The following is a 25,719-nucleotide window of genomic DNA, read 5'->3' as shown; positions in this document are numbered from 1 at the left end:
TTGTGATTGACTGCTCAAAAGATATTTGCACCCCTTTTCATTTTTTTAATAGCTTATACGGTCGTTATTATAGACAAGACAGAGTGTCGGGCTTGATGCACTTGATGCTCTTAGTGCCTCAGACACCATATTAAGTCTGTACAGTACTGTGCATGTCAAGCTATTTGTCTAATCAGTCTCATTCTCAAGACCCTAAAGGGCACATAAAGGTGCATCCTCCACTGAGGTCCCATGGAAATGGGATTTTTCCCTCCAGATATCTTGATGCAGATCAAAACTTCAGGGAACAAAAACTCTAAAGATTATACAGATTTCACAGACCCAGGTTCAAATAGTATTTGATTTGTTATCTTTCAAATTCTCAGAGTGTTTGATTGAGTCTGTCTGATGGAGTCCCAGATGGGAGAGGTTTGCACTTGGGTCTATTGCATTGGTTCAATTTTACCAGGCAAGCTCAATCAAGCCAACTCAATTATTTGAACCCAGATCTGATATCAAATCCATAAAGAGAAACAATGAAGGCCACTATGCCCTGCCCTGTGTGTAAGAGTAGGCATGTGTGCATCAAGTGACAGTACGTCTGGCTTTCAGGTTGGAGGCCTTCTATTCCAGTCAACTCCATCCAGTGACAGTCTGTCTGGTTTTAAGGGTGGAGGCCCTCTATTCCAGTGAATGGAAGATAGCCTAGTGGTTAAAGCGTTGGGCCAGTCACCAAAAAGATACTGGATCGAATCTTCGAGCTGACAAGGTAAAAATCTGTTGTTCTGCCCCTGAACAAGGCAGTTAACCCACGGTTCACCGGTAGGCTGTCATTGTAAATAATAATTTGTTATTTACTGACTTGCCTAGTTAAATAAAGGTTACATTTAAACAATAAATGAAAAACCCCATCCAGTGACAGTCTGTCTGACTTTCAGGGTGGAGGCCCTCTATTCCAGTGAACTCCATCCAGTGACAGTCTGTCTGGCTTTCAGGGTGGAGGCCCTCTATTCCAGTGAACTCCATCCAGTGACAGTCTGTCTGGCTTTCAGGGTGGAGGCCCTCTATTCCAGTGAACTCCATCCAGTGACAGTCCGTCTGGCTTTCAGGGTGGAGGCCCTCTATTCCAGTGAACTCCATCCAGTGACAGTCCGTCTGGCTTTAAGGGTGGAGGCCCTCTATTCCAGTGAACTCCATCCAGTGACAGTCTGTCTGGCTTTAAGGGTGGGGGCCCTCTATTCCAGTGAACTCCATCCAGTGACAGTCCGTCTGGCTTTAAGGGTGGGGGCCCTCTATTCCAGTGAACTCCATCCAGTGACAGTCCGTCTGGCTTTAAGGGTGGAGGCCCTCCACTCCAGTGAACTTCCACCTGCAGGAAAGTGAAAACCAGGAGAGAAGACAACAATGGGCTATTCATGTCAGTCAAGATGCCTGGTCAGTTCAATACACAAATAGTTCAGATAATGAATGGTTACGAGATCCATTTAAAGGAATGTTTAGGATCTTTCTGAAATTACACAGCTTCTGTGTGGGCATTGGCACTGTCACGACTAAGGATAAGTCTAGCCAGCCCATAACCCATAGGTCTAATATTGGAAACATCATTACAATCTCACAGCCCTACCTTGAGCTGTAAATAGACAAACAGAGTAAAATTGGGATATGAAAAAGCTGCTTTGGAACATGAGTTGTCTGTGGGATTTTTTTTGTTATGATTCATTGGGTGTTGTGTTATTAATGTTTGAGGAGGTATAACTTTGTTATAACATCAAATCAAATTGGTTGAAGTCATTTCATATGACTTGATTGTCAAACAAGGTAGAACAATTGAAATAGGCGTACAAATGATAAGAATAGCCCTTTATGTCATTAGCGATCAGGCCTAATCACTGTCTATTTACTGAAAGTTGTGCAAAAAAAATCTGAAGTTCAGGAAGTTGTCAGCTGTTTAAAGGTCATGACAGCCGCACAGCCGCTGTGTTCAGATGAGAGAGGAGGGACGCTGCAAGTCGCGCCTATTACGCATGTGGACACCGTGTACGGGTAGGTCTCAATGCATTAGACTGAAATAACAAAAATTGTAACTGAAACAGTTTTGTTTCTTGACAATTTTAATAATGTAGACTAAATGTTAATGCTTCTATGTGTGGTTGATAGAGTGTAAAATGTTTTAAGGTAAAGAATTAAATACTTTTTTGGGGGGGGGCAATACTTCAGATGTCAAGTGATTTATCAATTACTTACAGTTGCAATGTGTTGGAGGTGTTAGTTGTTAATCAAAAGGCTCTGTAAAAAAATAAAATAAGCACGGGTAAGCAACTTCGGCTATGAGTATCGAGCATGTGTTCCAACTTTGCTTATCTCAAGTTGTGCTTGCAGGTTCAACTAACAACGTTCTTTCCCACACCGTCCAGAAATCGATATCACTTTGCTTTCAGACAACTTCGAACACCAACCTTGAACACGAAAATCCTCGCAATGATTTAATTTGAAGCTTAGTGATTTCTGGAATGGGCTAAATGACAGCATCTCAGTTCACTCCAACTTTTTAACTTCAAAGGCGAGCCTACCCCTGGGCACAGACGTCTATTCGACGTCTATTCAACGTTGGTTCAACGTAATTTCATTGAAATGACCTGGAAACAAGGTTGATTAAACCAGTGTGCCCAGTGGGTACTGATACAATAATAGAGCCTTGACATGCTTTTGCATTACGCATTTGGATAAGATACATTTGGAAGAAGTTATTGGGTCTATACGGGTGAATTAGCCAGCATGTTAACTGACGGCGGGTCAGTAAGGGATACCTCAGGTCCGCACTTGGAGACGGTTGCATGGAGAGGGCTAGTCACCTTGCCGTGCATGCGTCATTAATGGGATATCATTGCCGGTGGGTGAGCTCTGAGAAGGTACCGCAGGATCCGTTTACATTGACATGGGCCTAGTTGCATAAGCCATTCATGAAGGGAGGGTTACGGCTTTAAATCGACAAATATTCTAAAGACTCCACATCATAATCAAAGAAATTCCAATAAGATTATGTCCATTTAAACCCAATGCACACACGTTAAAACCAATCACTGTAACAAATTATGTTCTGTCATCTGATTCTGAACAAACTCAAATATTACCTGTCATGAAAGGAAACAACTACTATGGCCTCTTAATGACCTTTTTGAAATATGATAAGTTGTGGTATTCAATCACACACTCCGTAGACCGTGGAGGGCAGTAGTTCCTCTGGCCACCTGTCTCACAACACCTGGTGAACGCGCAGGTGCCTTTGGGCAATGCGCATGCTTCATCTCCTGCCAAAAAATCCCTATGCTGGATGAACCTGTCAACCAATGGTATTCAAATCTTTCCAGAGATAAAATAGGTCCGTGTGGACGAAGAGGATTTCATCACAAGTGACCAGGGATCTTGACAGTCACACAGCAGAGAATAACCATGCCGAGGTCATTTTTGGTGAAGAGTAAACGAGCACATAGCTACCACCAACCACGATACCTGGATGATGACTACATTAGAATGGATACTATTTTAGCCCATATATGCGCAGGTATGTCTATATGTGATACTGGTCTCAATGTATGTCATGCCTAGGCCTGGACTTAATTGTAATACATTATGCACGTTACACACAAGTCTGTTTGGATATGGATACGATTCAAATTTCTCTAAATACGCGTGGAATGTTCTATGTTTACTTTTTAGAATTCACAAATAAAATATAAAACTGTGACGAATATTATGATCTTGAATTAAGTGCCAGTCCTTGCTTTCTTTCTCTATGGCTATAGAAAGCAAATTGCAGGTTGAGTTTGAGGGGAACTGTGACGCCCAGGTTGCTCCTAACCTCTCCCCCGAAGCCCGTCTGGTGCACACGGCTGACCACTCCCCCATCTACCCGCTGAGCTGCGAGGGCAGCGTGTGCGACCGCTTCTCGGACTATGACGACTACTGGCGCCCTCCATCTCCATCTGCATCACCAGGTTTGTGTTTATAGTTTGTTGTGATGTCATCATTACGCATATGCGCACGGCATCTCCAAACATGGTTATTTGAGGCTGTCCCTCTGCTTTTCATATTTTAGCACTTTTATCCTTCAATATAGGCTACCAGAATATTAAAGGGTGTATTATTTAATAACTATTACCTATTTTTGTAAATAATATTTGGAAACGTGACGACTCATAGTCCCAATGTTTTCCAGATTCGGAACAATGTTTCACTCCGTCAGCAGACGACGCTCACCCTTTCGCCATTCCATTTCGCCCTTACCCATGGATTACCTACTCTGGCTCCGAGCTCAGGGACCTTGTGCAGCGAACATATCAACACAATCTCCCCACAACCCTGGAGCCCGACATACAGATGGGCCTCTATGGATCCGAGGATGGTGCCACCAACTCCCTCATTTACGCACAGAGGGGCCCACACACTGGATTTTACAGGGACTTTGGGTCTACGGTGTTCCCTACCTATAGAATGCGGGACGCCGACCAGTTATATTCGGACCTCAAGCTGAAGACCAAGGCCTCTGAAATCAAATCTGAATCCGATCTCATCTGTTCCCGTCTAGAACCAAGTGGATCGTACAAGTGCATCAAGTGTTGCAAGGTGGGCCACACTCCTCTATCACAACGTATGGCAACGATAAACAATTGTTCGGTTTCAATTGGGTGATTGTCACTTATTAACACATAATAACATCTCTTTCATCCTTTCCTAAAGGTATTCTCGACGCCGCACGGGTTAGAGGTTCACGTTCGTCGGTCGCATAGCGGAACTCGCCCCTTTGCCTGTGGATTGTGTGGGAAAACGTTTGGGCACGCAGTGAGCCTCGAACAACACAAGGGCGTTCACTCACAGGTAAGGCCCAAATGCCTATGTCACTTAATATTTGGACCTTTAGGCCTACTTTCTCCTATGCCTATTGGGATTCACTACCACGTGTTATGCATGCGTAAACGACAAACGCAATGGATTAAATAAAAAGGTGCATGTCACATGCACTCACATTTTACCTGGTTCACAGGAGAGGAGCTTCAACTGTAAAATATGTGACAAAAGCTTCAAGCGCTCATCCACGCTGTCCACGCACTTGCTTATCCACTCCGACACGCGGCCCTACCCTTGTCAGTACTGCGGGAAGAGATTCCATCAGAAGTCCGACATGAAGAAACACACCTTTATCCACACAGGTGAGAGATCCCGCATCCACCACAAAAGATAAGTTAATGATTTTAAAATATTATATAAAATATTTTACAAACGCCTGTTGTTAAAAGTGTCAACCAGACAAAAATAAACTTTTCCCTCTGGGTCAGTTCAATTAAATTACGTTAAACCAATGTGGAATAGACCTTGAATTGACGTCGGTGCCCAGTGGGTATGCATATTATGCTTCTAAAAGTCAGACAATTAGGCACGAGAACAATCACAGCAGATATGGAGAGCTCAAAATGACACTTTCATAATGCAACTTGTTTACATTATCAGGTGAGAAACCGCACAAGTGCCAGGTATGCGGGAAGGCCTTCAGTCAGAGCTCCAACCTCATCACGCACAGCCGCAAGCACACAGGCTTCAAACCGTTCGGCTGCGACCTCTGCGGCAAAGGATTCCAACGGAAAGTGGATCTGAGGAGGCACAAGGAAACACAACATGGATTGAAATGAAAAACTGTCAACACCGAAAAACTGTGCTGGAGAATTGTATTATTTTAATACATGTAGCGTAAATATGTCCCTTTCAAAATACGTTTATGTTATTCTATCATTGCTTGGCTATATGCCTAATTGTTTTCATTCTTGAATTCTTGTTTTGAAAATTAAACATGTATTTATGAAATAGGCCTATAGATTTTCATTAGCTACAGGCCAAATTCTGAATATCATTTCACACAACACAAAAATACAGGATTTAAAAGTTTTGGTTGTGATCCACAAGGATTGTATTTGCGCATAATTCGTTTTAGCCTAGCCTATTTGTTTTCTTCTCGAGAAGAAACCGGCTAGTTAACTTCTATATGCTATAGCTTAGTAGTCTATTTATCGGAACATTTTAATATTAATGCCTGTTTAATTAATTAACGACTTTAATTATCCAACACGGTCGCTTTATAATCTGCTGTGTATACAGAATCCATGGTGAGGAAAGGAGAATTTATGCTCTTTTGTCTGAATATACATTTTAAATGTTCCCTTGTCTTTTGTAAAAAAAACAATGATAGGCTAATAAGTGAAGACGTCTAAACCAAACATGTTCAAATATATATATATATATAATAATAATAATAGTCCTTCATCCAAAATTGTTGTCAGTGAATTTAATTGTTGTCAGTGAAGTGAGTGAATTGATACAGTAGGTTGAATTCGGAATGGGAAGAGTAATCGGGCAAACTTCAGTTTCCTGTAACCTCTTCAGACATCTCTCCAAAATGTTTCATAATCACGCACAAACACACATTTTATCACAGAAGGCAGCACACCCATTTGTGTCCACTGAGTCAAAACCCTATTTTCAGTTCTCATTTGGTAGACAGCAGGTTAGATAAACTGGGACACCATTATTACAGTCCTACTTGTACCCAAAAAACAATTCAATTCAATGTTGTGTGACTAGGAAACATCTGAGAATTTCAGAAATGTATCATGTGTTGTATATGTTGGATAGATAAAAAGTGTAATTTTTTTCTGAATTCATTCAAATAACAGTACTAATAACAGTAAAAATAACAGTACTAATAACAATACTACAAGAAAAAATGAACAAGGTATAGTACTAGAAAAACCAGAACCTTGCCTAACCTAAGTACAGGTGTTCCCTAATGTAAACTGGATCTTTCCTCCATTGGAAAAGCCTAGACGACTGTCCTACTTTAGCTAGCTATGTTTAGTAAAGCGGGACAACAAAAAAGTGCTGAATTAAACATAATTTTGGCAACTTTTTTACATTTTTATTTTGATGCACAAGTAGTATGCACATTTACATCACAACTTGACACTGTTCATTATGAGTTGTATGACCTTAACAGAAAAAAGCTATATGTCACTGATATTACTGTGCATTGCAAGTTGAACTTCCTGTTTGAAGCTTGCTCTTGGTGCTTTCAAGACAACTGGGAACTCAGAGAAAAAACGAGGTTAAATCACGACGTCCAGATCGGATATCTAGAAAGAGGTGTGATTTCCCGACTTGGAATTCCGAGTTGAATCACTGTTCAAAGCGATTTTCCCAACTCAGAGCAAGTTTTCTTTCGGGAGTTCCCAGTTGATGTGAATTCACTGAAGTCGGAGATTTCGGCCTAGTACCCAGTTGTTTTGAACGTGGCATCTGGCCCCTCTGTGATGTCACACCAACGAAACGATGTGATTTTTATCATGTGGTTGGTCTCTTTGCAAGGGCATTTGTTTACGGTTACAAACTGTCTTTCTACTTGTGCAACTAAACTAATCGGAACTAGGAAACTCAGAAATGTCCGCTTTACTAACTAGTTGAACATGGCTCGTGCATAACTACAACCATGTTGGCAAGTGTGACATTTCCGAGTTTCCTAGTAACATGTGAACGTGGCATTAGTGTTGGTGCTTTCAAGACAACTGGGAACTAAGAAAAAAACGAGGCATCAGTGATTTTCAGGTCGAAAGTCAGAGCTCTAGAAATATGCCAGAGTCTCTGACTTGGAAGACCCTTCAAAACGTTTTTTCCCAAGTTCCCAGTTGTCTTGAACGCACTGATGTCGGAGATTTCCGAGTTCCAAGTTGTTTTGAACGTGGCATAACAATAATTGAGATTTTCTCTTGTTAGACCAATAAATATATGCTTCAGGATTAAGCTGCCCCAGTTTATATGATGTTCTACTTTCTGAATTCACCCTATAGGCTTTTACAATTTCGACACAATTCCATTGCACAATATTTTAATTCCACAAATGTTTAAATGAACAAGGAAAAAATGAAAACTCGCACCAACAAAAAATGTTATTGGCTTCAAGCGAAAAGCTTTAGAAATAATATACTAAGGTTATATCTGTAACCGTTTCATCCTAAAATGTTTGAATAATAAAATACACAATATATACATAAAGAATCACGATAAAATATTTCTATCCCCTCCAAAATGCTCCTCAGATAATGTTTCTAGTCGCGCGAGCCACCTGGTCCAAAACAAATATTTTCAGACATAACTTTCTTGTCACACTTGGAACAAATGAGATTACAACACCATAAACTTCATGTGAAGGAAGCTGGGATAAACAGCGACACATTTATTGCACCATTCTCTTCCAGTATGGCAATATAGTCGATCACATGACATTTTTATACACAGTGGAAAACTTGAGTGTGATTTATTTGGCTGTATAGAAGCATGGGATTAAACATTGGAGGCTTGTAACTTTGAAGATTTGATTTAGACATTTACAGTATGATCAGATTCAGTATATCAGTGTTTGTTTGAAAATTAGGAGAGGCATAATAAGACTATACATTTCCACCATGAAGCTGACAGAATGTGTGTAAACTATGCACCTGTTCAACAATTCCTGTGTAATAACAAGCCTATTCGATGATACAGTGTTTGCACAATTTTCTTGGAAATGTCAGTCTTCATTTCAGAGCACTAAAGCCTCAACAAGCACTGTCCATATCCTGAGAGAAGATGAAAAGTAATTTCTCTTAATTCTCAATAGTTGTATCAATAAAACTGAAAAATCAACCAAACCAAAGTAATACAAAAAAAAGGCAAGGCAAGGTTCTCCCAATATTGATTTCAAATAAAAGTCAATCAATGATGTATCTATCAGAAGAGATACCTCCAGCCCTTGCCGTTCTGATAGGAAACATGTAAATATTTGGCTGTAACAGTAAAGAAAGTAGCATGTAGTAGAGGAGACTGGATGGTTTTGAGTAGCTAGACTAGGCTCTGTAGGTCCTGAAGTGACAGCTGCTGCATCAGAATAGAGAAGTATTTGACTGATGTCAGGCTCTTCAGGGCCTCCTGTACACCGGGGACACCTCTGATAACCTGCAACACACAAACACAACATGGTCAGGAAAAACCAAGGGTTGTCCTACAAAGCAGGTTTGAGGAGTTAGCGAGGTAACTTTGGTCAACTCTTGAGTTCAACTCGGGATAACCGGTCATTCAAAAGTGGCTCACCTTTTAGCCTGGTAAATTTATATGGCAACGAATCCATCAGAACTATAACCTGCTCTGGGGAAGAGCAACTCACGGCTAATGCCACTTACCCTGAATTAAATGACTGAGCCACGAGTTGAGGACCAATGAAAATCCGATTCCCTCCTTCATTTGAGGAAGACAACTGATTAAATATTTTATTAAAATGTCTGTGTTAAAAAATACTAATGTTAAAATATATCACATTACCCATTTTGTAATGACAGAAAGCCTTTTAAACTTCACGCACAGTAACACTTTTGTATGACCAGAGTGGGGGGAAAGGTGTTTGTGCATTGATAAGCACACCAAAGCAAACCAAAGTCGGCATTAACAATAATAAAATACAGAAGGCACTTCGAAAATACGATTTCACGCCAAAGCTTGCTGAATTTGAAAGAGAAGGATTCTTTAATTTTGATTTCAGCACAAATGAAAATGTAGCACTGACTCGCCCATATATTGACGTTTCAGTATTAAGTCACTGAAGAGTTTGTCGTCCGACTAGCCATGTGCTACATGCACGCGCAGTTACAAGCCTGCTAGAGTTAGCAGCAGGCGGACGAGCAATATCCACCGTCATAGTACGGACGAAGCCAGATGAAATGCAAAGCTAACTGAAGCTGATTAGCTTTAGAAAACCCTGAGTAGATCTAGCTTGCGTCATGGCATTCCCCTCTGGATTCTATCAGATCGCACCTTGTCGGCTATGCACCCTTTGGTCTCCCGAGTGGCGCAGCGGTCTAAGTTTCAACTGAATCTTCTTGAATGCAATCCACTCTAAAGTGATGGGTCACCTTTTGCAACATGGCAAATTACTTTAAAGTAAGGTCTGATAAGCTCTTGAGTGGCGCAGCGGTCTAGAGCCGTCACTACAGACCGTGATTCAGTCCAGGCTGTATCACAACTGGCCGTGATTGGGAGTCCCATAGGGCGGCACACAATTGGCCCAGCGTCGTCCGGGTTAGGGTTTGGCCGGGGTAGGGCGTCATTGTAAATAATAATTTGTTCTTAACCGACTTGCCTAGTTAAATAAATGTTAAATAATAAAAACATTAAAGGCAATGTTCACACGTTTGCTGAGACCGCATTCCATAAATGATACATCTGTCGGCTCAATAGTAAATTACCTTTGGTGCTAGCAAGCAGACTAGATAGTGCTAGGTATCAACAGACAATCCAGAAGGGGCTGGAAACTAGTGAGCATCGATTGGCCAACAGTAACAAGATGTCGCGGAGTATTTGCATAAAGTTCCACATTCCCCAACTTTGGTCCCGCCCTTTTCAAGCCCCTCGCCTACGTCCTTATTGCCTAACGGTACCCGAGCCCACTTCGCTTCTGTCATTGAAAATGAACGTGCTTCTGTTGTTTCATCGCCCCCAACGCGACATGTAGATCTCCTCAGGCATCTATAGTAAATATGTATATGATTTCTGGGTGGCAATATGACTAATCTCCTCAGCAGCACAATGCACATGTTTGTAAAGTCTACAAAGCTGTGTGTTTAAGGGCACACTTTATTTTGTTTAGCCAGTAGGGATGAGTAAGACATTCCAGATTATATATGTGCCTTTGGTGATGGGAAAAGTATCTCGGAAATAGGCTAACCAGAGGGCTGGTAAATATGTTTTAGGGATACAGGAGCACAGTGTGTATATGTCTCCTGGAGCGAAGCTGCTACCTGGGTCTAGTGTTGCATGAGGCCCATCCATTATTCACACGATTCACCTAACCACAACAACAGAGGCCCGACTAATTACACAGCTGCCATGCAGTAGGTGGGCCTCAACTGCAAATGATTCATGAGATGGATAGTTGGATAGTTGACTGAAATGCTAATGGCTTGGTACTGTTCTATGGTCCTGCAGATATATTGTTAGTAAGTATAAAAATAATGGATAACACTTCGGATAAGTATGTATGCCTTATGATGTGCTTATAATGCAATGTAAGACTTGTCATAAGACTCATTTATCATTTCTTATAGTAAACATTATGAGCCTGACTAAATACGAGACATTTTGAGTTACCGGTAGTTGAAACCATACTGCAGCCAACAGCCAGGTACAACTTTCAATTATTTGTTGAGCACCTCACTCAATAAGGCATGTTCTTTATTATCTACTTATCAGATTGGATGAAGACAACATCTGTAGCCTAGATAAGGTGATATCAACTCAAGAAAGCGTCATCTCTCATTTATTTAGACAGCTATAAATCAGAGCTGAAGTTGTCCCTGGTCTCCTCTCTGGGGTGGTGTACACAGTGGATCAGTTAGGGACCGAATGGAATGTTTCCCAGGGCGTGTGTGTGTTGCCCCTGGCTGCTGCATCACGGATCTACAGAGGGTTAGGGTTGGGGGGGTAATCAGGTGGAGGAGATAAGGCCGAGAGGCGTCTGTGTGTACACAGACGGGAGCAGCACGGAACTGTCCCACACAGCGCCTGCTAGGCTCACGCCCTGCCACCGACCTGCCTGGGGAAGTAGTGCGCACACACACACCACACACGCCATCTGGCACAGGTCAAACAATGCAAGGGCAAGCACACAATGCAGATTGGAGATGCCACACATACACCACACTGTATATTTCACAGGGCAACATAAAACACAAGGAAACCTTTGAATTGCTGAGCCTGTGGTTATGTGTATGCGTTTTTCATAATAATGAATATACAAATTCTAATTCTATGCATATCTTAATGAAATCATGAGTTTTAACAGGTTGGTATTCACTTTTGTGATGTTTAAAATGTACCAAAGAGAGCATCCAAAAGAACACACAGACTGCAGTGCACCCTGGATACACACAAGTAGAGATAAATCACTAGGTTAAGTTTGTTGAGAGGGTGTTCCCCCAGGTAAAACAATGTTCCCTGATTTCCTCTGCTGATCCCTGACGGATCCTACTGAGGCACAGGCTCTCCAGCTGTTCCTGCAACAGCACATGACACATGACACAGAAACACACACACACACACACACACACACACAGAGGAGCACCATAACGATCATGGTCCCCTCTGGGCCTTTGTGAATGATGTTGGTGTTTGTGAACCTGCCATGGGAAAAAAAAGACTGTATAGTAAAAAAATGGCACAGGTCTTGAGAAGCTGAGACAAATTAGTACCGACATCGCACTGCCACCAGGCCTGACATCGCACTGCCACCAGGCCTGACATCACTGATTTTCCATGAAAGAAAAAACACAACAGTCTCTGTCCTTTACTTCAACTTGGCACTGAAAATCTCAAAATCATATTAGCCTAATATCCAACCATATCAGAGACACCTCATCATATAGATTCAACAATTATAGGTGTTTATTTGACAGTTTGCAGTGTAAGCTCTGGGTGCTGTTCCAGCAGGCCTTAGTAGCTAGCAGAGAATTCCTGGAAACAGGCCTCTCGCTGAAGGTGTGACTCAAGGGCCTCGCTATTAAATCAGAGCTACAGGAAGTCAATAGCACTCTGCCAATCACTACTTCCTGTTGACTGCACCTCAATCAGCCAATCACAGCCCAGCTAGTGCCCATGACAGGAACAGAGTTCACCTCTGGCAGTTTGGGGCTACCCTGAAAAGTTCACTCAGTTCGTTGAAGCCTTGTTGCCACATAACTTCTCCATAAATACCAGAGCATGTATTCATAGTGTCTCAGAGTAGTAGTTCTGATCTACGATCATGTGGGTCCTCGTCTCCCGTCCATGTAATCTTATTCACTATGATCAAAAAGCCAATACTGATTCTAGATCAGCACTTCATATAAGACGGTTTATAACTACGGGACCATGTAAATACTGACTGAAATAAGAGTGTAAAATTTCCAATTTCTCTCCCAGACACAGTATTGGATGTTTTTGTAGGAAATGGTGTGTTAAAACAGCAATCTGCAGTGTAATACATCCATTTTTGGACTTATAAATTAACCATACATACCCATTGATTCTTGAAGAATATAACTTATTCTTAGCTTAGTTTAAATGTCATACCCCATCAGAACCCAAAATATAAGCTTGTTTCACTCCAATGTTAGTAAACAAGCATTTAGCTACACCCTCAGTAGCATCTGCTAAATATGTGTATGCGACCAATAAAATTAGATTTCAAATATAAACAAACACTGTATTGCCTCAAAACATGCTTGAAACTCTAGTCTAGGACACTCAGTCCTTGCATCCATAGTTCTGTCTATGAATTTGAGAAGTTACATTTCTCCAGGCCCATCCTTCAGCTTTTGACCAAAACAGAGGCGGGGAGGCATTTTTTATTGTTTCAATTAAGGATTGGCCCTTTAACTCTCAGAGTTGACATTGGCACTGACCTGAAGGTCCTGACCAGGTTGTTGAGGTCACAGGAGATGTCAGTCATGGTGAGACGCAGGGAGACCACAATGTTTCTCAGGCTTCACACCACCAAGATGAGGAAAACCGGACATATAAATCCACACACATATACACAGAACTTAGTTTCATTTCTTAAGTTGCAGAGATGCGAAGTTCAACAAGCTATAAGACCGAGCTAGTACTTACCAATGCTTCTGCAATATTGCTGGTTGTCAACTATCAGCACATCAGTGACCACATTTTCATTGCATAAAACAGTTTTTTGAACTTTGAAAACCATAGCAGCATTTTCATACAGACACACACACACACCCTCTAGTGAGCTTCTCAACCATTATGTGTTTCTGTATGAGGTGCTGGGCATGGGGGGGGGTAGGGGGGGGGGGGGTGGAGAGAGAGCGTGAGAGAAAGAGTGTGAAAGCAGGAGAAAGAGCATGAAAGCAAGAGAGAGAGCGTAGATGGGAAAGGAGAGGAGACAAAGAGTGAGGGAAAGAAGTGAGATGAGACATAAAAAAAACAGACATAAAAAAAAACATCATGGTAAAAGCCAACCTCAAAAACAAGACCATCGTCATCATCACGCTTAACATCTCCAATGCTTATACATAGTGCCCCCATCTGGACACTGACGGTTACTACACCACACTTTTATCCCCCACTCACCTCTGAGTCTCAGGGCCCGTTTCCCTGACACCCGGTGGGCTTCCTCCCCTTTGTAGAACTCCCTTACACTCAGCCCCAGCTCCTCTGTATCCCTGCGTATTGTGTCGTAGTCTGGGGATGGAGCAGAGGGTCTCCATGGACCCCCTGGGGACCCGCCGTCCCCGCCGTCCCCTCCATCCCCAACCCCTTCTACAACATCCTCCAGGTTATCTTCATCCAGTTCTTCTTCTTCCTCCTTCTTCTTCGTTTCTACTGTTGTTTTATTAAAGTGGTCTGGGCCTTATAGGAACTTCATAGTTTCCTCAGTCCACCATTCGTCGAAGGTCCTCCATAGGCCTTCATCAGCCAGGTTTTGGAGTAGTTTCGTGGCCCTTGAGGAGCCCCTGGGCTCTCCTCCTGCTCATGCCCACCTGGCTGATCCTGAGGCCCGGCTGGGTGGGCTGTGCTGGGGTTGAGTCCCACTGAGGGTTGGGGGTTGGAGCTGGATCTTGATTCTGTACACTGCATTGTGTTGAGGGTTGTTAGTACAGAAGATGTAACCGTGACTGGATCTCTATCCTGCATTGTGACATGGCTCAGTAGTGCTGCGGCATCCTCCATAGACCGGCCCTCTGGTGAGCCTCTCTCTTCCAGGAAAGGCTGCTGCTCACTGGGGTTGTTTGTATCTGTTGTGTGTTGTTGGGGTCCATCTATGTCATTGATTGTCTTTGTTGGTTCTTTCTTTGATTCTTCTCCTCCTTCTTGTCTTCAGCCTTGTTTGTTTGTTTTGGCATCTTTGTGTTCTTCCCTCCCGACCTTCTCTCCCTCTCCTCGTTCCCTCCCATCCCCTTAGTTGGTGTGCTTGAGCAGACTGCCCCAGCGCACCCTGGGTCCCTGTTGCTGGGAGACCACGCTGGAAACAAAGTGCTGTTCTGTGTCGCTGTGACCGGCTATGCGGGATCGTCTGGGGTTCTCTGGCGCCACAGAGTACAGAGGTTACTCACATCCTCCTCTCCAGTGCTACCGCTACAGACAGACAGAGGGAATCAGGTGAAAGTCAGTCAGTCAAGCCACCAATCAATCAATAAATCAATGGATCTATAATTTAATTTGATGTATACAGTCTGTGAATTATTTAATTATTATGCCGTAATGGTTGATGAATGGATTCGATAAATGGACAGTTGAATGACAGCTACACATCTTATCAATTAATCGAGACTGTATGAAATTGTAAAAAAAATAAAATAATGTACATACCAATCTCCTTTATTCATTAAGTTTACATCTGGGGGGTTGCAAACAAAGAGGAAAAACATGGTCATAAGAAGAGGAGTCAACATTTAGGTCATATCTGGACCTAAAGGAAAATGGCGGCCTACCTGAGCACGGCTATATCTGTGGTTAACCATGACTCATTGTAAAGTGAAACGGAACATAATTACCTCTCGTGCTGCCTCAACCATTGAGGGCTCTTTGATATCTGCAGCTCAAAGGACTTGGAGGCTTTGTAGAAGAATTACTGCAGAAGGACTGGGTCAGAAAGGAAAAGGGCATTGTTTCAGTCTTATATCAGTCACATTCTTCAATGGTGCTGGTCATAACACAACAGAATATCTGATTCTGTACACTTACCTTGCGTTCTGTAATGTCATTGACTTTATTGGTGTTGGTGGAAATGTTTAACTGTTGAGTGGGGACCTATGAAATTAAATATCAGAATAAGTTGGTTTTGACAAAACACTATTTACTCAAAGGCAAGTAAAAAAGGGAGGCCTTTCATAAATAAATGAAACGTTACCTAGCCCAGTTCATTTGAACAGACAGGATAGCCACACAGCTTCACAACAGATCTCTCCTCAACTGTCTTTGTAATTGGCAGAAGTGATCAAGCTTTCCTGCAAATCAAGGACAACATCATGAATACATGACAGATGCCGCACACTACCTGAAATAGTGATGTGGTGCTCCTCGATCAACTGATATCTATTGACAGTAACTGTAAAATCTTTCCATGAGGTCATAGATCCTCTTCTAATACTCAAAAGTGGAACCGTTCCAAATCCGCATGTCACCATCTCAGCCACCAACCACAGATAAAAAGAGCAATCTTGTATTTGGATCAGTGTATTTGTAGACCTAAATCTCTATGGTACTCACACAGTCAACCAGGAAGTCCTCCACTACGCTATCCTCCAAGAGACACTCCACCACCTGCACAGGTCTCTTCTCCAGGTCCAGTTTCTCTCTCAGGGTCTCCCTCACTGCCTCTCTCCTGGGGGGGGGGGGGGGGGGCAGGGTTATACACACATAAGCACCAGAAAAACACTAGCCACAAACGTGAGACTAACAACATTGGTAAGAAAATTCATCCAAATATCAGAACGTTTTCAACCTCCACATTTGGGGAACATTGACGCAAGCAGGGGGGTGAAAATACCTTCTTGCTTCCTCTGCAGAGGTCTGTGCTTTGACACTTTCCCCATCTGTCAAATAAGTGAAATTAGGTGTCCGTGCTCATGACAGAACGTAATAAGGAAGTTAACTGTAACCTATACTGTAATTAAATATTAAAGGCTAACGTTCTATGGTTAGCTATGAAACATGTTAGCTAACTATATGTAAACACAACTGTAGCTGCAAGAATGATATCTCCGTTTTCAAAACTTTTTGAGGACTTACAGAGACCCAACAATATCCAAACACAATGTTAATACCGGTCTGATGATGTCTTATATAAACAAACCCTTTTTCGTTGCTCCTTCTTCATGCTGGTCCAATGTTTTGTGCTAATTTCAACTTTGACCTGTGACGTATTAAATCTACGGCAATTCATCAGGGTCAACGCAGCCGAAACACTTCCGAATCCACGCGACTGACAGTGTCTCCGATAATTGACATGTAAGTAGCAATTCCTCTCATTAATTAAACCGATTAATACTTTAACTATGCCCTTATATTCTTATCCTATGTAGCTTTATGAAACGATTACACGTAGCATCTATTGTTGCCTCGATTTCTCGCCTTAAGGCAAGGCAGCCACAACAATGAAGTGATTTGATCATCATTATCAAATCACTAATGATGGAGTAAAACCAAGATACATTTCTGACATTACATCCATTATGAGTGCCACTCACTCACAGCAAATCAGCTGATGCTTACTAAATAGTCCTACTTTGCCTTGACTCTCTGTTTTGTGTGCCACGGTTTCATACATAAAACAAAACTGAGATGACTGCATTCGAAACGTGTTGTTTAATAACCCGTATTACTGAACACACATTTTTTCCCCTCACAGGAGTGTTTAGTGAAGAGATACCCTCTGTTGGAGTACAGCTGAGACAACGAGGATGGCTCTAGAACAACTGAGTGATATCGTCCAGAGATGTGTAAGTCATAAGAGTCCACATAAGGCAGGGGTGTAAAATTCCATTTAGGGCTTAGTGTCTGCTGGTTTTTGTTTTTTCCTTTCAATTAAGACCTAGACAACCAGGTGAGGAGAGTACCAAATTAATTAGTGACCTTAATGTATCAATCAAGTACAAGGGAGGAGCAAAAACACACAGACACTCAGCCCTGCATGGAATGAGTTTGACACGTGTCCTATGGCAACTGAGTTCACCAGAGCATTGTGTTATGGCTGGTCTCGCTCACCAGACATCCTCCCCAAGCTGGTCTCGCTCACCCAGATGTCCTCCTCAAGCTGGTCTCGCTCACCCAGACGTCCTCCCCAAGCTGGTCTCGCTCACCCAGACGTCCTCCCCAAGCTGGTCTCGCTCACCAGACGCCCTCCCCAAGCTGGTCTCGCTCACCAGACGTCCTCCCCAAGCTGGTCTCGCTCACCCAGACGCCCTCCCCAAGCTGGTCTCCGCTCACCCAGACGTCCTCCCCAAGCTGGTCTCCGCTCACCCAGACGTCCTCCCCAAGCTGGTCTCCGCTCACCCAGACGTCCTCCCCAAGCTGGTCTCCGCTCACCCAGACGTCCTCCCCAAGCTGGTCTCCGCTCACCCAGACGTCCTCCCCAAGCTGGTCTCGCACACCCAGACGCCCTCCCCAAGCTGGTGTCGCACACCCAGACGCCCTCCCCAAGCTGGTCTCGCTCACCCAGACATCCTCCCCAAGCTGGTCTCTGCTCACCCAGACGCCCTCCCCAAGCTGATCTCCGCTCACCCAGACGCCCTCCCCAAGCTGGTCTCGCTCACCCAGACGCCCTCCCCAAGCTGGTCTCGCTCACCCAGACGCCCTCCCCAAGCTGGTCTCTGCTCACCCAGACGCCCTCCCCAAGCTGGTCTCGCTCACCCAGACATCCTCCCCAAGCTGGTCTCTGCTCACCCAGACGCCCTCCCCAAGCTGATCTCCGCTCACCCAGACGCCCTCCCCAAGCTGGTCTCGCTCACCCAGACGCCCTCCCCAAGCTGGTCTCGCTCACCCAGACGTCCTCCCCAAGCTGGTCTCGCTCACCCAGACTAACTCCCAAAGCTCAGATGCTTCGTATAGCTTGTGCGCAGTAGCTTGGGGACGAGGTTAGTAAAGGACAGACCTACCAACCCCCCTTTCCATCTCCCTCTCTCTCTCTTTTTCTCTACCCCTTTCTCATGCAGCAAGCCATCCAGGATGACAACTATACGACTGAGGATTATTCCGTGTTCCAGATAGCTGGACGTACCTGTATAGAGGATGGAGAGAGTGCTCAGGTTCTGAGTATCGTCGTAGATGAGGAAAATAAGGTGAACTAAAGATTGAACCAGACATCTATACCAACTGTTTAGTAAAAAATAAATACAAGTTGTATTATCACATACACTGGATAGGTGCAGTGAAATGTGTTGAAAAAGAGTCGCTCGCTGTGCTGTTTTACAGGGTCAGTCATAGTAGTACGGCGCCCCTGGAGCGAATTAGGGTGAAGTGCCTTGGACATCAACAGATGGTCATTTGGATGTGGTGTGCTGCTTCTCAGCTGAAAGGCTCTCTCTCTTAAAATAGCCTATATATGTACTTTATAGGGATGTATGGTTGGAACCTGAGGTTTTCCGAACCACATGATCTGACCAGGAAAACCTCTGGGTCATAATTATGGCATATGTTAGTTATTACATAGTGAAGTAATACTACTTCTCCCCCTGTTTTTCTGTAGAACATAGTGAGATGTATGGGCTGGAACCTGCTGGGTCCTCTGGTTCAGATTCTGCTGAAGAAGGAGGAAAATAATCTTCCTCACTGCCTCGCCATCCTCACACACCTGCTGGAGGTCTGTTTACATGTTCTAATTATTATACGTTATTACAAAGGTCTAATACTCTGAGTTTTGACCAATCATATCAGAACTTTACACATAAGCTCTTTTTCCGAGCTGATCTGATTGAAATGGGCTGCCTGTCTAAACGCAGCCATATTGTTGTTTTGGTTATAAAATGTAAATGTTTGCTAGTCTGGCCCCAGATCACCATAGGAGTTGGCAAGATATTACAAACAGATCTGAGATTAGGCTACATGTTTGCATTTCCAGACACGGAAGTGCATTGACACAGAAAAAAAAAAACTCTGTATTCTTGTGTGTGATTGGTCAGGTTTGCAGTCCCAAGGAGCTACTGGTTGGCTTGCTGGAGCAGGTTGAGGAGGCCCACCCTGACTCTATCGCAGAGACCGTCATCCTCCTGCTGCAGCCACTACAGAAAGGTGTTCCTCACCTTTCTGTAGTGGCTGAATGGAAAACCTTCAATATTGTTTGACATTCTTGACAATTAAGAACTTTCTGTATCCTGTCCCTTTCCAATGCCTTAATGCCTACTCTCTGCTACCACTCTCTCAATCTACACATCCCTTATCACCTATCCACTCTCTTACTGCCTTCCCACCCACATCCTCTACTCTCTCTCTCTCACTCACCCTAATGCCCTTTGCCCCTACTCACATTTCCCTGTCTACTCCCACCCTTTTCCCCACACTGACCCTCTCCCTTACTGTCCCCACCTCTCCACCCTCCCCCTCAGTGTTGTTGCGGCTGGGCGGCCGGAAGGCCTCCTCGGTGGGCATGGCTCTCTCCACTCTGCTGGGCCAGGTGGCCAGGCTGCCCGTGCCCCAGACCAAGGAGCAGGAGGAGGACGACGTGTTCAGCCTGTGCCGCTGCTGCTCGGCCCTGCTGGTCTTTGTCAGGCCCTTCGTGGAGGAGGCCAAGCAGAGCAGGACGCCCACGCCCAAAGAGGAGGAGCTGAGGACTGAGCTGCTGAAGTTGTAGGTCTACATGTTTTATTGGGTTAAGTGAATGGGGGAAGCTTTGTTAAGATGTGGATTGTTTTATTTGTATTTTTTTTTACATGGGGACAGATACAATACATCATCATACTGTAGCTTAGCAGATGAGCATTGGATTCGGATTGTTTAATAGTCACATGTACAGGGTTGCAGGTGTGATTGCAGGGTACAGTGAAATTCTTCGGCTCCGAGCTCCAACGTGAAAGTACGGTGCATTAAGTGTCTAGGTGCATGAACAGAGTGTGTGTGTGTTGTCACCCTAGCTGTATGAAGAGTCTTTGTGAGCCTCTTCTGGAGGTGCAGCTGAAGGATCCTGAAACCCTAGCAGAATCTCCCCTCAGGAACTTTGCCACAGAGATTCTGGTAAGATGCCTGCTCAGATTGTGACCATTGCTCCTCTCATAGCCTGGTTCCAGTTCTGTTTGTGTTGTATATCTAAATCCTATGGTCATTGACCAGACTATAGGAGACTGTTAATTGTGGCTATATAGCACAAACAGCTCTGGAAACAGGCTAGCTCTTTTTATACTATTCATGAAGATTACATTTGACTTCCATTTAAGTGTTTACATTAGTCATTTCGCAGACGCTCTGGACTTACAGGAGGAAGTAGAGTTAAGTGCCTTGTTCAAGGTCACATCAACATATTTTTTTACCTAGTCGGCTTGGGGATTCGATCCAGCGACCTTTCGGTTACTGACTCAACGCTCTTAACCGCTAGGCTACCTGAGTTCTCATACAACTAGGTGAAACTTCATCCTGTATAGGGGTAACTAACTAATAAAGGGCTAACCCTCTCTATACTTTGGTTAACTCTGCTCCTCCTGTGTGTGTGTTTTTTTTTTTTTTTTTTTTGCAGGGCATCCTGTCGGACATCGGGGAGTCCCTCCCTGACCTACTGTCTCACAGCCTGCTGAGGAGGAGAGAGGTGCCTGGGTTCCTGGAGGAAGAGGTGTGCTACCCCAAAGAGTCTCTGGCCAGCCTGGCCTACCTGCTGTTCGTCCAGCACATTGCCATGGATACTTTCCCCACAGTCTTCAGGTAGGGAATAAAGACTGTGTTTTCAGTTCACATTACTCTGAAAGTACTGTTGCACCTGGCTAAGAAGTTTTTTATTCAATTTGTATTGTATGCCTCGGTGGTACTGGGGTTGGTTGGCTCTTGATGTAAGTGCTAAAACAGTGTTGATTGTCCTAACACTCTTTTCTTCTTTCAGCTCAGTGTTTGTTCTTCAGTGTAATATGGAATACATCAACCTCTTCTTGAGCAGGTACATATTCATTTACTTTTGACTTTCTTTTCCAATTTATGTAAATGACAAAGTACAACATTTTATAGACTTCTGTAAAGTCTTGAAAATTGGTTTTGATTGTGTCTAAATCCAAACAATATATTTTGTGCTCTTTCCCCCCCCCCCAGAACAGAAGAATCCAGGCTGCAGAAAGGACTGGTAAGGATCCTCTGTTTAAAAGTCGGAAGACCAGCAATTATTTACAAGTAACACTTTCTCATTGACCTTCTACGACTCTTAATTGCTTGTTTGTCCTTTCCTAAGGACCTGTATGAAAAGAGCCTGGTTAGGGTTGAGGACAACAGTCTCCCAGTCCAGCTAATGGAGCTCAAATCCTTCTTCAGTGTCCCTCAGGTAAAACAAAACGTCCTATATTGATGTAATACCGCAAATACTTGGGATAGCTTGTGTTTAATCAATCAGTAGAGAGGAATTGCTTCATCCCATCTCGCTGTGTGAATCACGATGACATTTTATCCTTCCTTTACATTTTAGAACTTGGTGAAAGTCATGACATTGTGTCCAATTCAGCATTTGGTAAGTAACCTGTATACATATGTTTACCATGACTACTTTGTCCTCTGGAGGTTGGATTTATATATATATATTACTAACATTAGCGGTCAAATGTTATTTTCTGTTCACAGAGAATTAAAGGACTGAAAGTGCTGCAGTTGAGCATCGATAAATTTGACACGGAAGCCAAATACAAATTCTTCCAGTTAAGTTCACACCTGTAGAACAATATGGCCGCTCTCTTGTTCTGACACTTTTCTGTAAGATGCTCAGTCTTTTTCTGATAACTTTTCATATCATTTTAGGTGCATGCTGAAGACAAGTCACCATGCAGGAGTAGAGGGCTACATCATCAAGAACATCAAAAACCAGATCGACTTTGCCTTAAAGGTATGGCGCTCATGGTTTTGCGCCTTTTCAGATTTACATGGCTAGCAAATGTAAATGATTTGACATTTTTGGGCTAAAACTTCAAAAAAGTGAACTATACCTTTACCAATGGTGCTATATTACCTATGTAAATGTACATATCTCTCCTCGTCAGCCGGACAAGGGTAACGAGTGGTTCATGGGGGCACACCTGTTCCCTCTCCTGCGTCAGGTGCTGTGTCTCCCCCAGGGTCCTGAGACCGACCTCCTACAGAACCTGGACAGGTCAGTCCACTCCACCCCAACTACCAGTAGTTGACAGATGCAATGTTTTCCACCCACCATCCAGGCAATATTCACTACAATAATTGATCGATTCAAACAAGTTTTGCCCAGTGATCAGTAGTAGGGTGTAGTGAGACTAAACGCCTTTGTCTTTCTAACAGGGTGATGGAGTCTCTGAACCTGCTGCGCTATTTACTCATCCGAGACAAAGAGTGGAGGAACCAGGTAGCTACTCCCTTCTGCAATATCCATATTGCAGCCATATTGCAGAAGGGATGCATGCAATGTTTATGAACACAAAAAGTGTAATTTTGATATAGTGAGGATGACTGATGATGTTTACACTATTGCCTGGTCCTCTTTGGATTAATTGAATGCACACACTAATCATTCTCTGGTGTCCAGACGGGGATCTGGACTGAGCTGTATAAGATTGAGGACTACTACATGAAGCCACTACGCATGGGGTTGAACATGTCCAAAGCCCACTACGAGGCTGAGCTCCAGAACACCAAAGACAACAACAAGAAGAACAATGCTAAAGGTGAGACACAACCACTTAGTCTTGTCTAGTGCCAGTTGGTATTCTTCCTAACCTCAGCAAAAAAAGAAACGTCCCTTTTTCAGGACCCTGTCTTTCAAAGATAATTCGTAAAAATCCAAATAACTTCACAGATCTTCATTGTAAAGGGTTTACACTGTTTCCCATGCTTGTTCAATGAACCATAAACAATTAATGAACATGCACCTGTGGAACGGTCGTTAAGACACTAACACCTTACAGGCGGTAGGCAATTAAGGTCACAGTTATGAAAACTTAGGACACTAAAGAGGCCTTTCTACTGACTCTGAAAAACACCAAAAGAAAGATGCCCAGGGTCCCTGCTCATCTGCGTGAACGTGCCTTAGGCATGCTGCAAGGAGGCATGAGGACTGCAGATGTGGCCAGAGCAATAAATTGCCATGTCCGTACTGTGAGACGCCTAAGACAGCGCTACAGGAAGACAGGACGGACAGCTGATCATCCTCGCAGTGGCAGACCACGTGTAACAACACCTGTACAGGATCGGTACATTCGGACATCACACCTGCGGGATAGGTACAGGATGGCAAAAACTGCCCTGGGTTACACCAGGAATGCACAATCCTTCCAACAGTGCTCAGACTGTCCGCAATAGGCTGAGAGAGGCTGGACCGAGGGCTTGTAGGCCTGTTGTAAGGCAGGTCCTCACCTGACATCACCGGCAACAACCTCGCCTACGGGCACAAACCCACCGTAGCTAGACCAGACAGGACTTGCAAAAAGTGCTCTTCATTGACAAGTCGTGGTTTGTCTCACCAGGGGTGATGGTCGGATTTGCATTTATCGTCAAAGGAATGAGCGGTACACCGAGGCCTGTACTCTGGAGCGGGATCGATTTGGAGGTGGAGGGTCCGTCATGACCTGGGGCGGTTTGTCACAGCATCATCGCAGGCAATCTCAAAGCTGTACGTTACAGGGAAGACATCCTCTTCCCTCATGTGGTACCCTTCCTGCAGGCTCATCCTGACATGACCCTCCAGCATGACAATGCCACCAGCTATATTGCTCGTTCTGTGCGTGATTTCCTGCAAGACAGGAATGTCAGTGTTCTGCCATGGCCAGCAAAGAGCCCGGATCTCAATCCCATTGAGCACATCTGGGACCTGTTGGATCGGAGGGTGAGGGCTAGGGCCATCCCCCCCCCGAAGAAATGTCCGGGGACTTGCAGGTACCTTGATGGAAGAGTGGGGTAACATCTCACAGCAAGAACTGGCAAATCTGGTGCAGTCCATGAGGAGGACTTAATGCAGCTGGTGGCCACACCAGATACTGTTACTTTTGATTTTGACCCCCCCTTGTTCAGGGACACATTATTCAATTTCTGTTAGTCACGTCTGTGGAACTTGTTCAGTTGTTAACTTATGTTCTTACAAATATTTACACGTTAAGTTTGCTGAAAATAAACACAGTTGAGTGAGAGGACATTTCTTTTTTTGACGAGTTTACTTCTGTGGTGTCTATTTTGGCTCCCTGGCATCTTAGGGAATTGGCTTTAGATCCATGTTTTCTTCATGTGATAGTAACTTCTGTTTGTCTTAGCAGAGTCCCAGATCCAGGAGTCAGTGTGCTCTTTGACAGTAGGGAACGAGAAGATGCCAAACATGACGCCAGAGATGCAGCTTCAGGTAAAACATTTCGATACATCCGTATACAAATATTGTTTGTTTGGTAATTTGAGAATTAGCATGATTTATACAATTCTGCCTACTTTGTATGTAAATGTATTTTTAATATCATGCTTGCCATTTGTCATTGTAGGTTCTACACTCGGCACTGCACACGTTTGACATGATGGAGAGCGTCTTGGCGAGAATAGAGGAAATCATCGAAGTGAAAGAGAAACCCTGAGCAGCAGTAGAACCGGGTAACAATTTCACCGTGTTGTATTGAGGCCTCATAATTGAACTCCCTCCCTGTTGCCTAGATAAGGGAACAGGTGATCGATAGAAAAGCGATTTGGGTCATTAAGCGGATCACTTGTTTCTGGTGAACTTTTTTTGGATTCTGACAATGTGATTTTTATTTTATTTTGGCATCGTTACCTAAATATGTCAGGTTCAGGCCTGACACCAAGACCAGCTTCTTGAATAGCTGTAATAAGAAAGCACGTTGAGTCTTCAACTCTACCAGACTAAATGCTCAATGGCAGTTATTTAAAAATGATTGTCTGCCATTTATTTAGTTACTCAAATGCCACTAAGTTAGATCATGTTGATGGATCTTTGTTAAACAGTTAATAAACTCAAGCCTTTCTAACCATGCTGTCCAA

General features: G+C 43.6%; 2 protein-coding genes and 1 pseudogene across 3 annotated transcripts; 2 read left to right on the top strand and 1 right to left on the bottom strand.

The window, feature by feature from the left end:
* The first annotated feature begins 1,924 nt into the window (after positions 1-1,924).
* Positions 1,925-7,805, top strand: LOC129823817 (zinc finger protein Gfi-1-like). The gene is made up of 7 exons (XM_055882834.1): positions 1,925-2,022; positions 3,348-3,541; positions 3,783-3,974; positions 4,196-4,602; positions 4,717-4,854; positions 5,021-5,186; positions 5,485-7,805. The coding sequence occupies exons 2-7, from the start codon at positions 3,430-3,432 to the stop codon at positions 5,661-5,663; spliced, it is 1,194 nt and encodes a 397-aa protein (XP_055738809.1). The 5' UTR covers positions 1,925-2,022; positions 3,348-3,429; the 3' UTR covers positions 5,664-7,805.
* A 413-nt stretch (positions 7,806-8,218) lies between these two features.
* LOC129824588 (putative RNA polymerase II subunit B1 CTD phosphatase rpap2) lies at positions 8,219-17,052 on the bottom strand (annotated as a pseudogene).
* glmna (glomulin, FKBP associated protein a) lies at positions 16,948-25,706 on the top strand. 2 transcript variants are annotated; one of them, XM_055882830.1, is made up of 19 exons: positions 16,948-17,052; positions 17,453-17,543; positions 18,756-18,881; positions 19,289-19,402; positions 19,722-19,830; positions 20,145-20,385; positions 20,670-20,769; positions 21,266-21,447; positions 21,623-21,676; positions 21,826-21,856; positions 21,962-22,051; positions 22,193-22,234; positions 22,345-22,418; positions 22,519-22,603; positions 22,758-22,867; positions 23,029-23,092; positions 23,273-23,411; positions 24,993-25,075; positions 25,209-25,706. In XM_055882830.1, exons 2-19 carry the CDS (start codon positions 17,505-17,507, stop codon positions 25,296-25,298), a joined length of 1,773 nt encoding a protein of 590 aa, XP_055738805.1. In that variant the 5' UTR covers positions 16,948-17,052; positions 17,453-17,504; the 3' UTR covers positions 25,299-25,706. The 2 variants fall into 2 exon arrangements, with proteins under 2 accessions (XP_055738805.1, XP_055738804.1); XM_055882829.1 differs by having other exon boundaries at positions 24,990-25,075.
* The last annotated feature ends 13 nt before the right edge of the window (positions 25,707-25,719 follow it).

The sequence above is a fragment of the Salvelinus fontinalis genome, chromosome 26, assembly GCF_029448725.1.
Source record: "Salvelinus fontinalis isolate EN_2023a chromosome 26, ASM2944872v1, whole genome shotgun sequence".
Taxonomy (NCBI): Eukaryota; Metazoa; Chordata; class Actinopteri; order Salmoniformes; family Salmonidae; genus Salvelinus; species Salvelinus fontinalis.
Note: the sequence above shows the minus strand (reverse complement) of the source record. Positions and strands in the feature narration are given on the sequence as shown.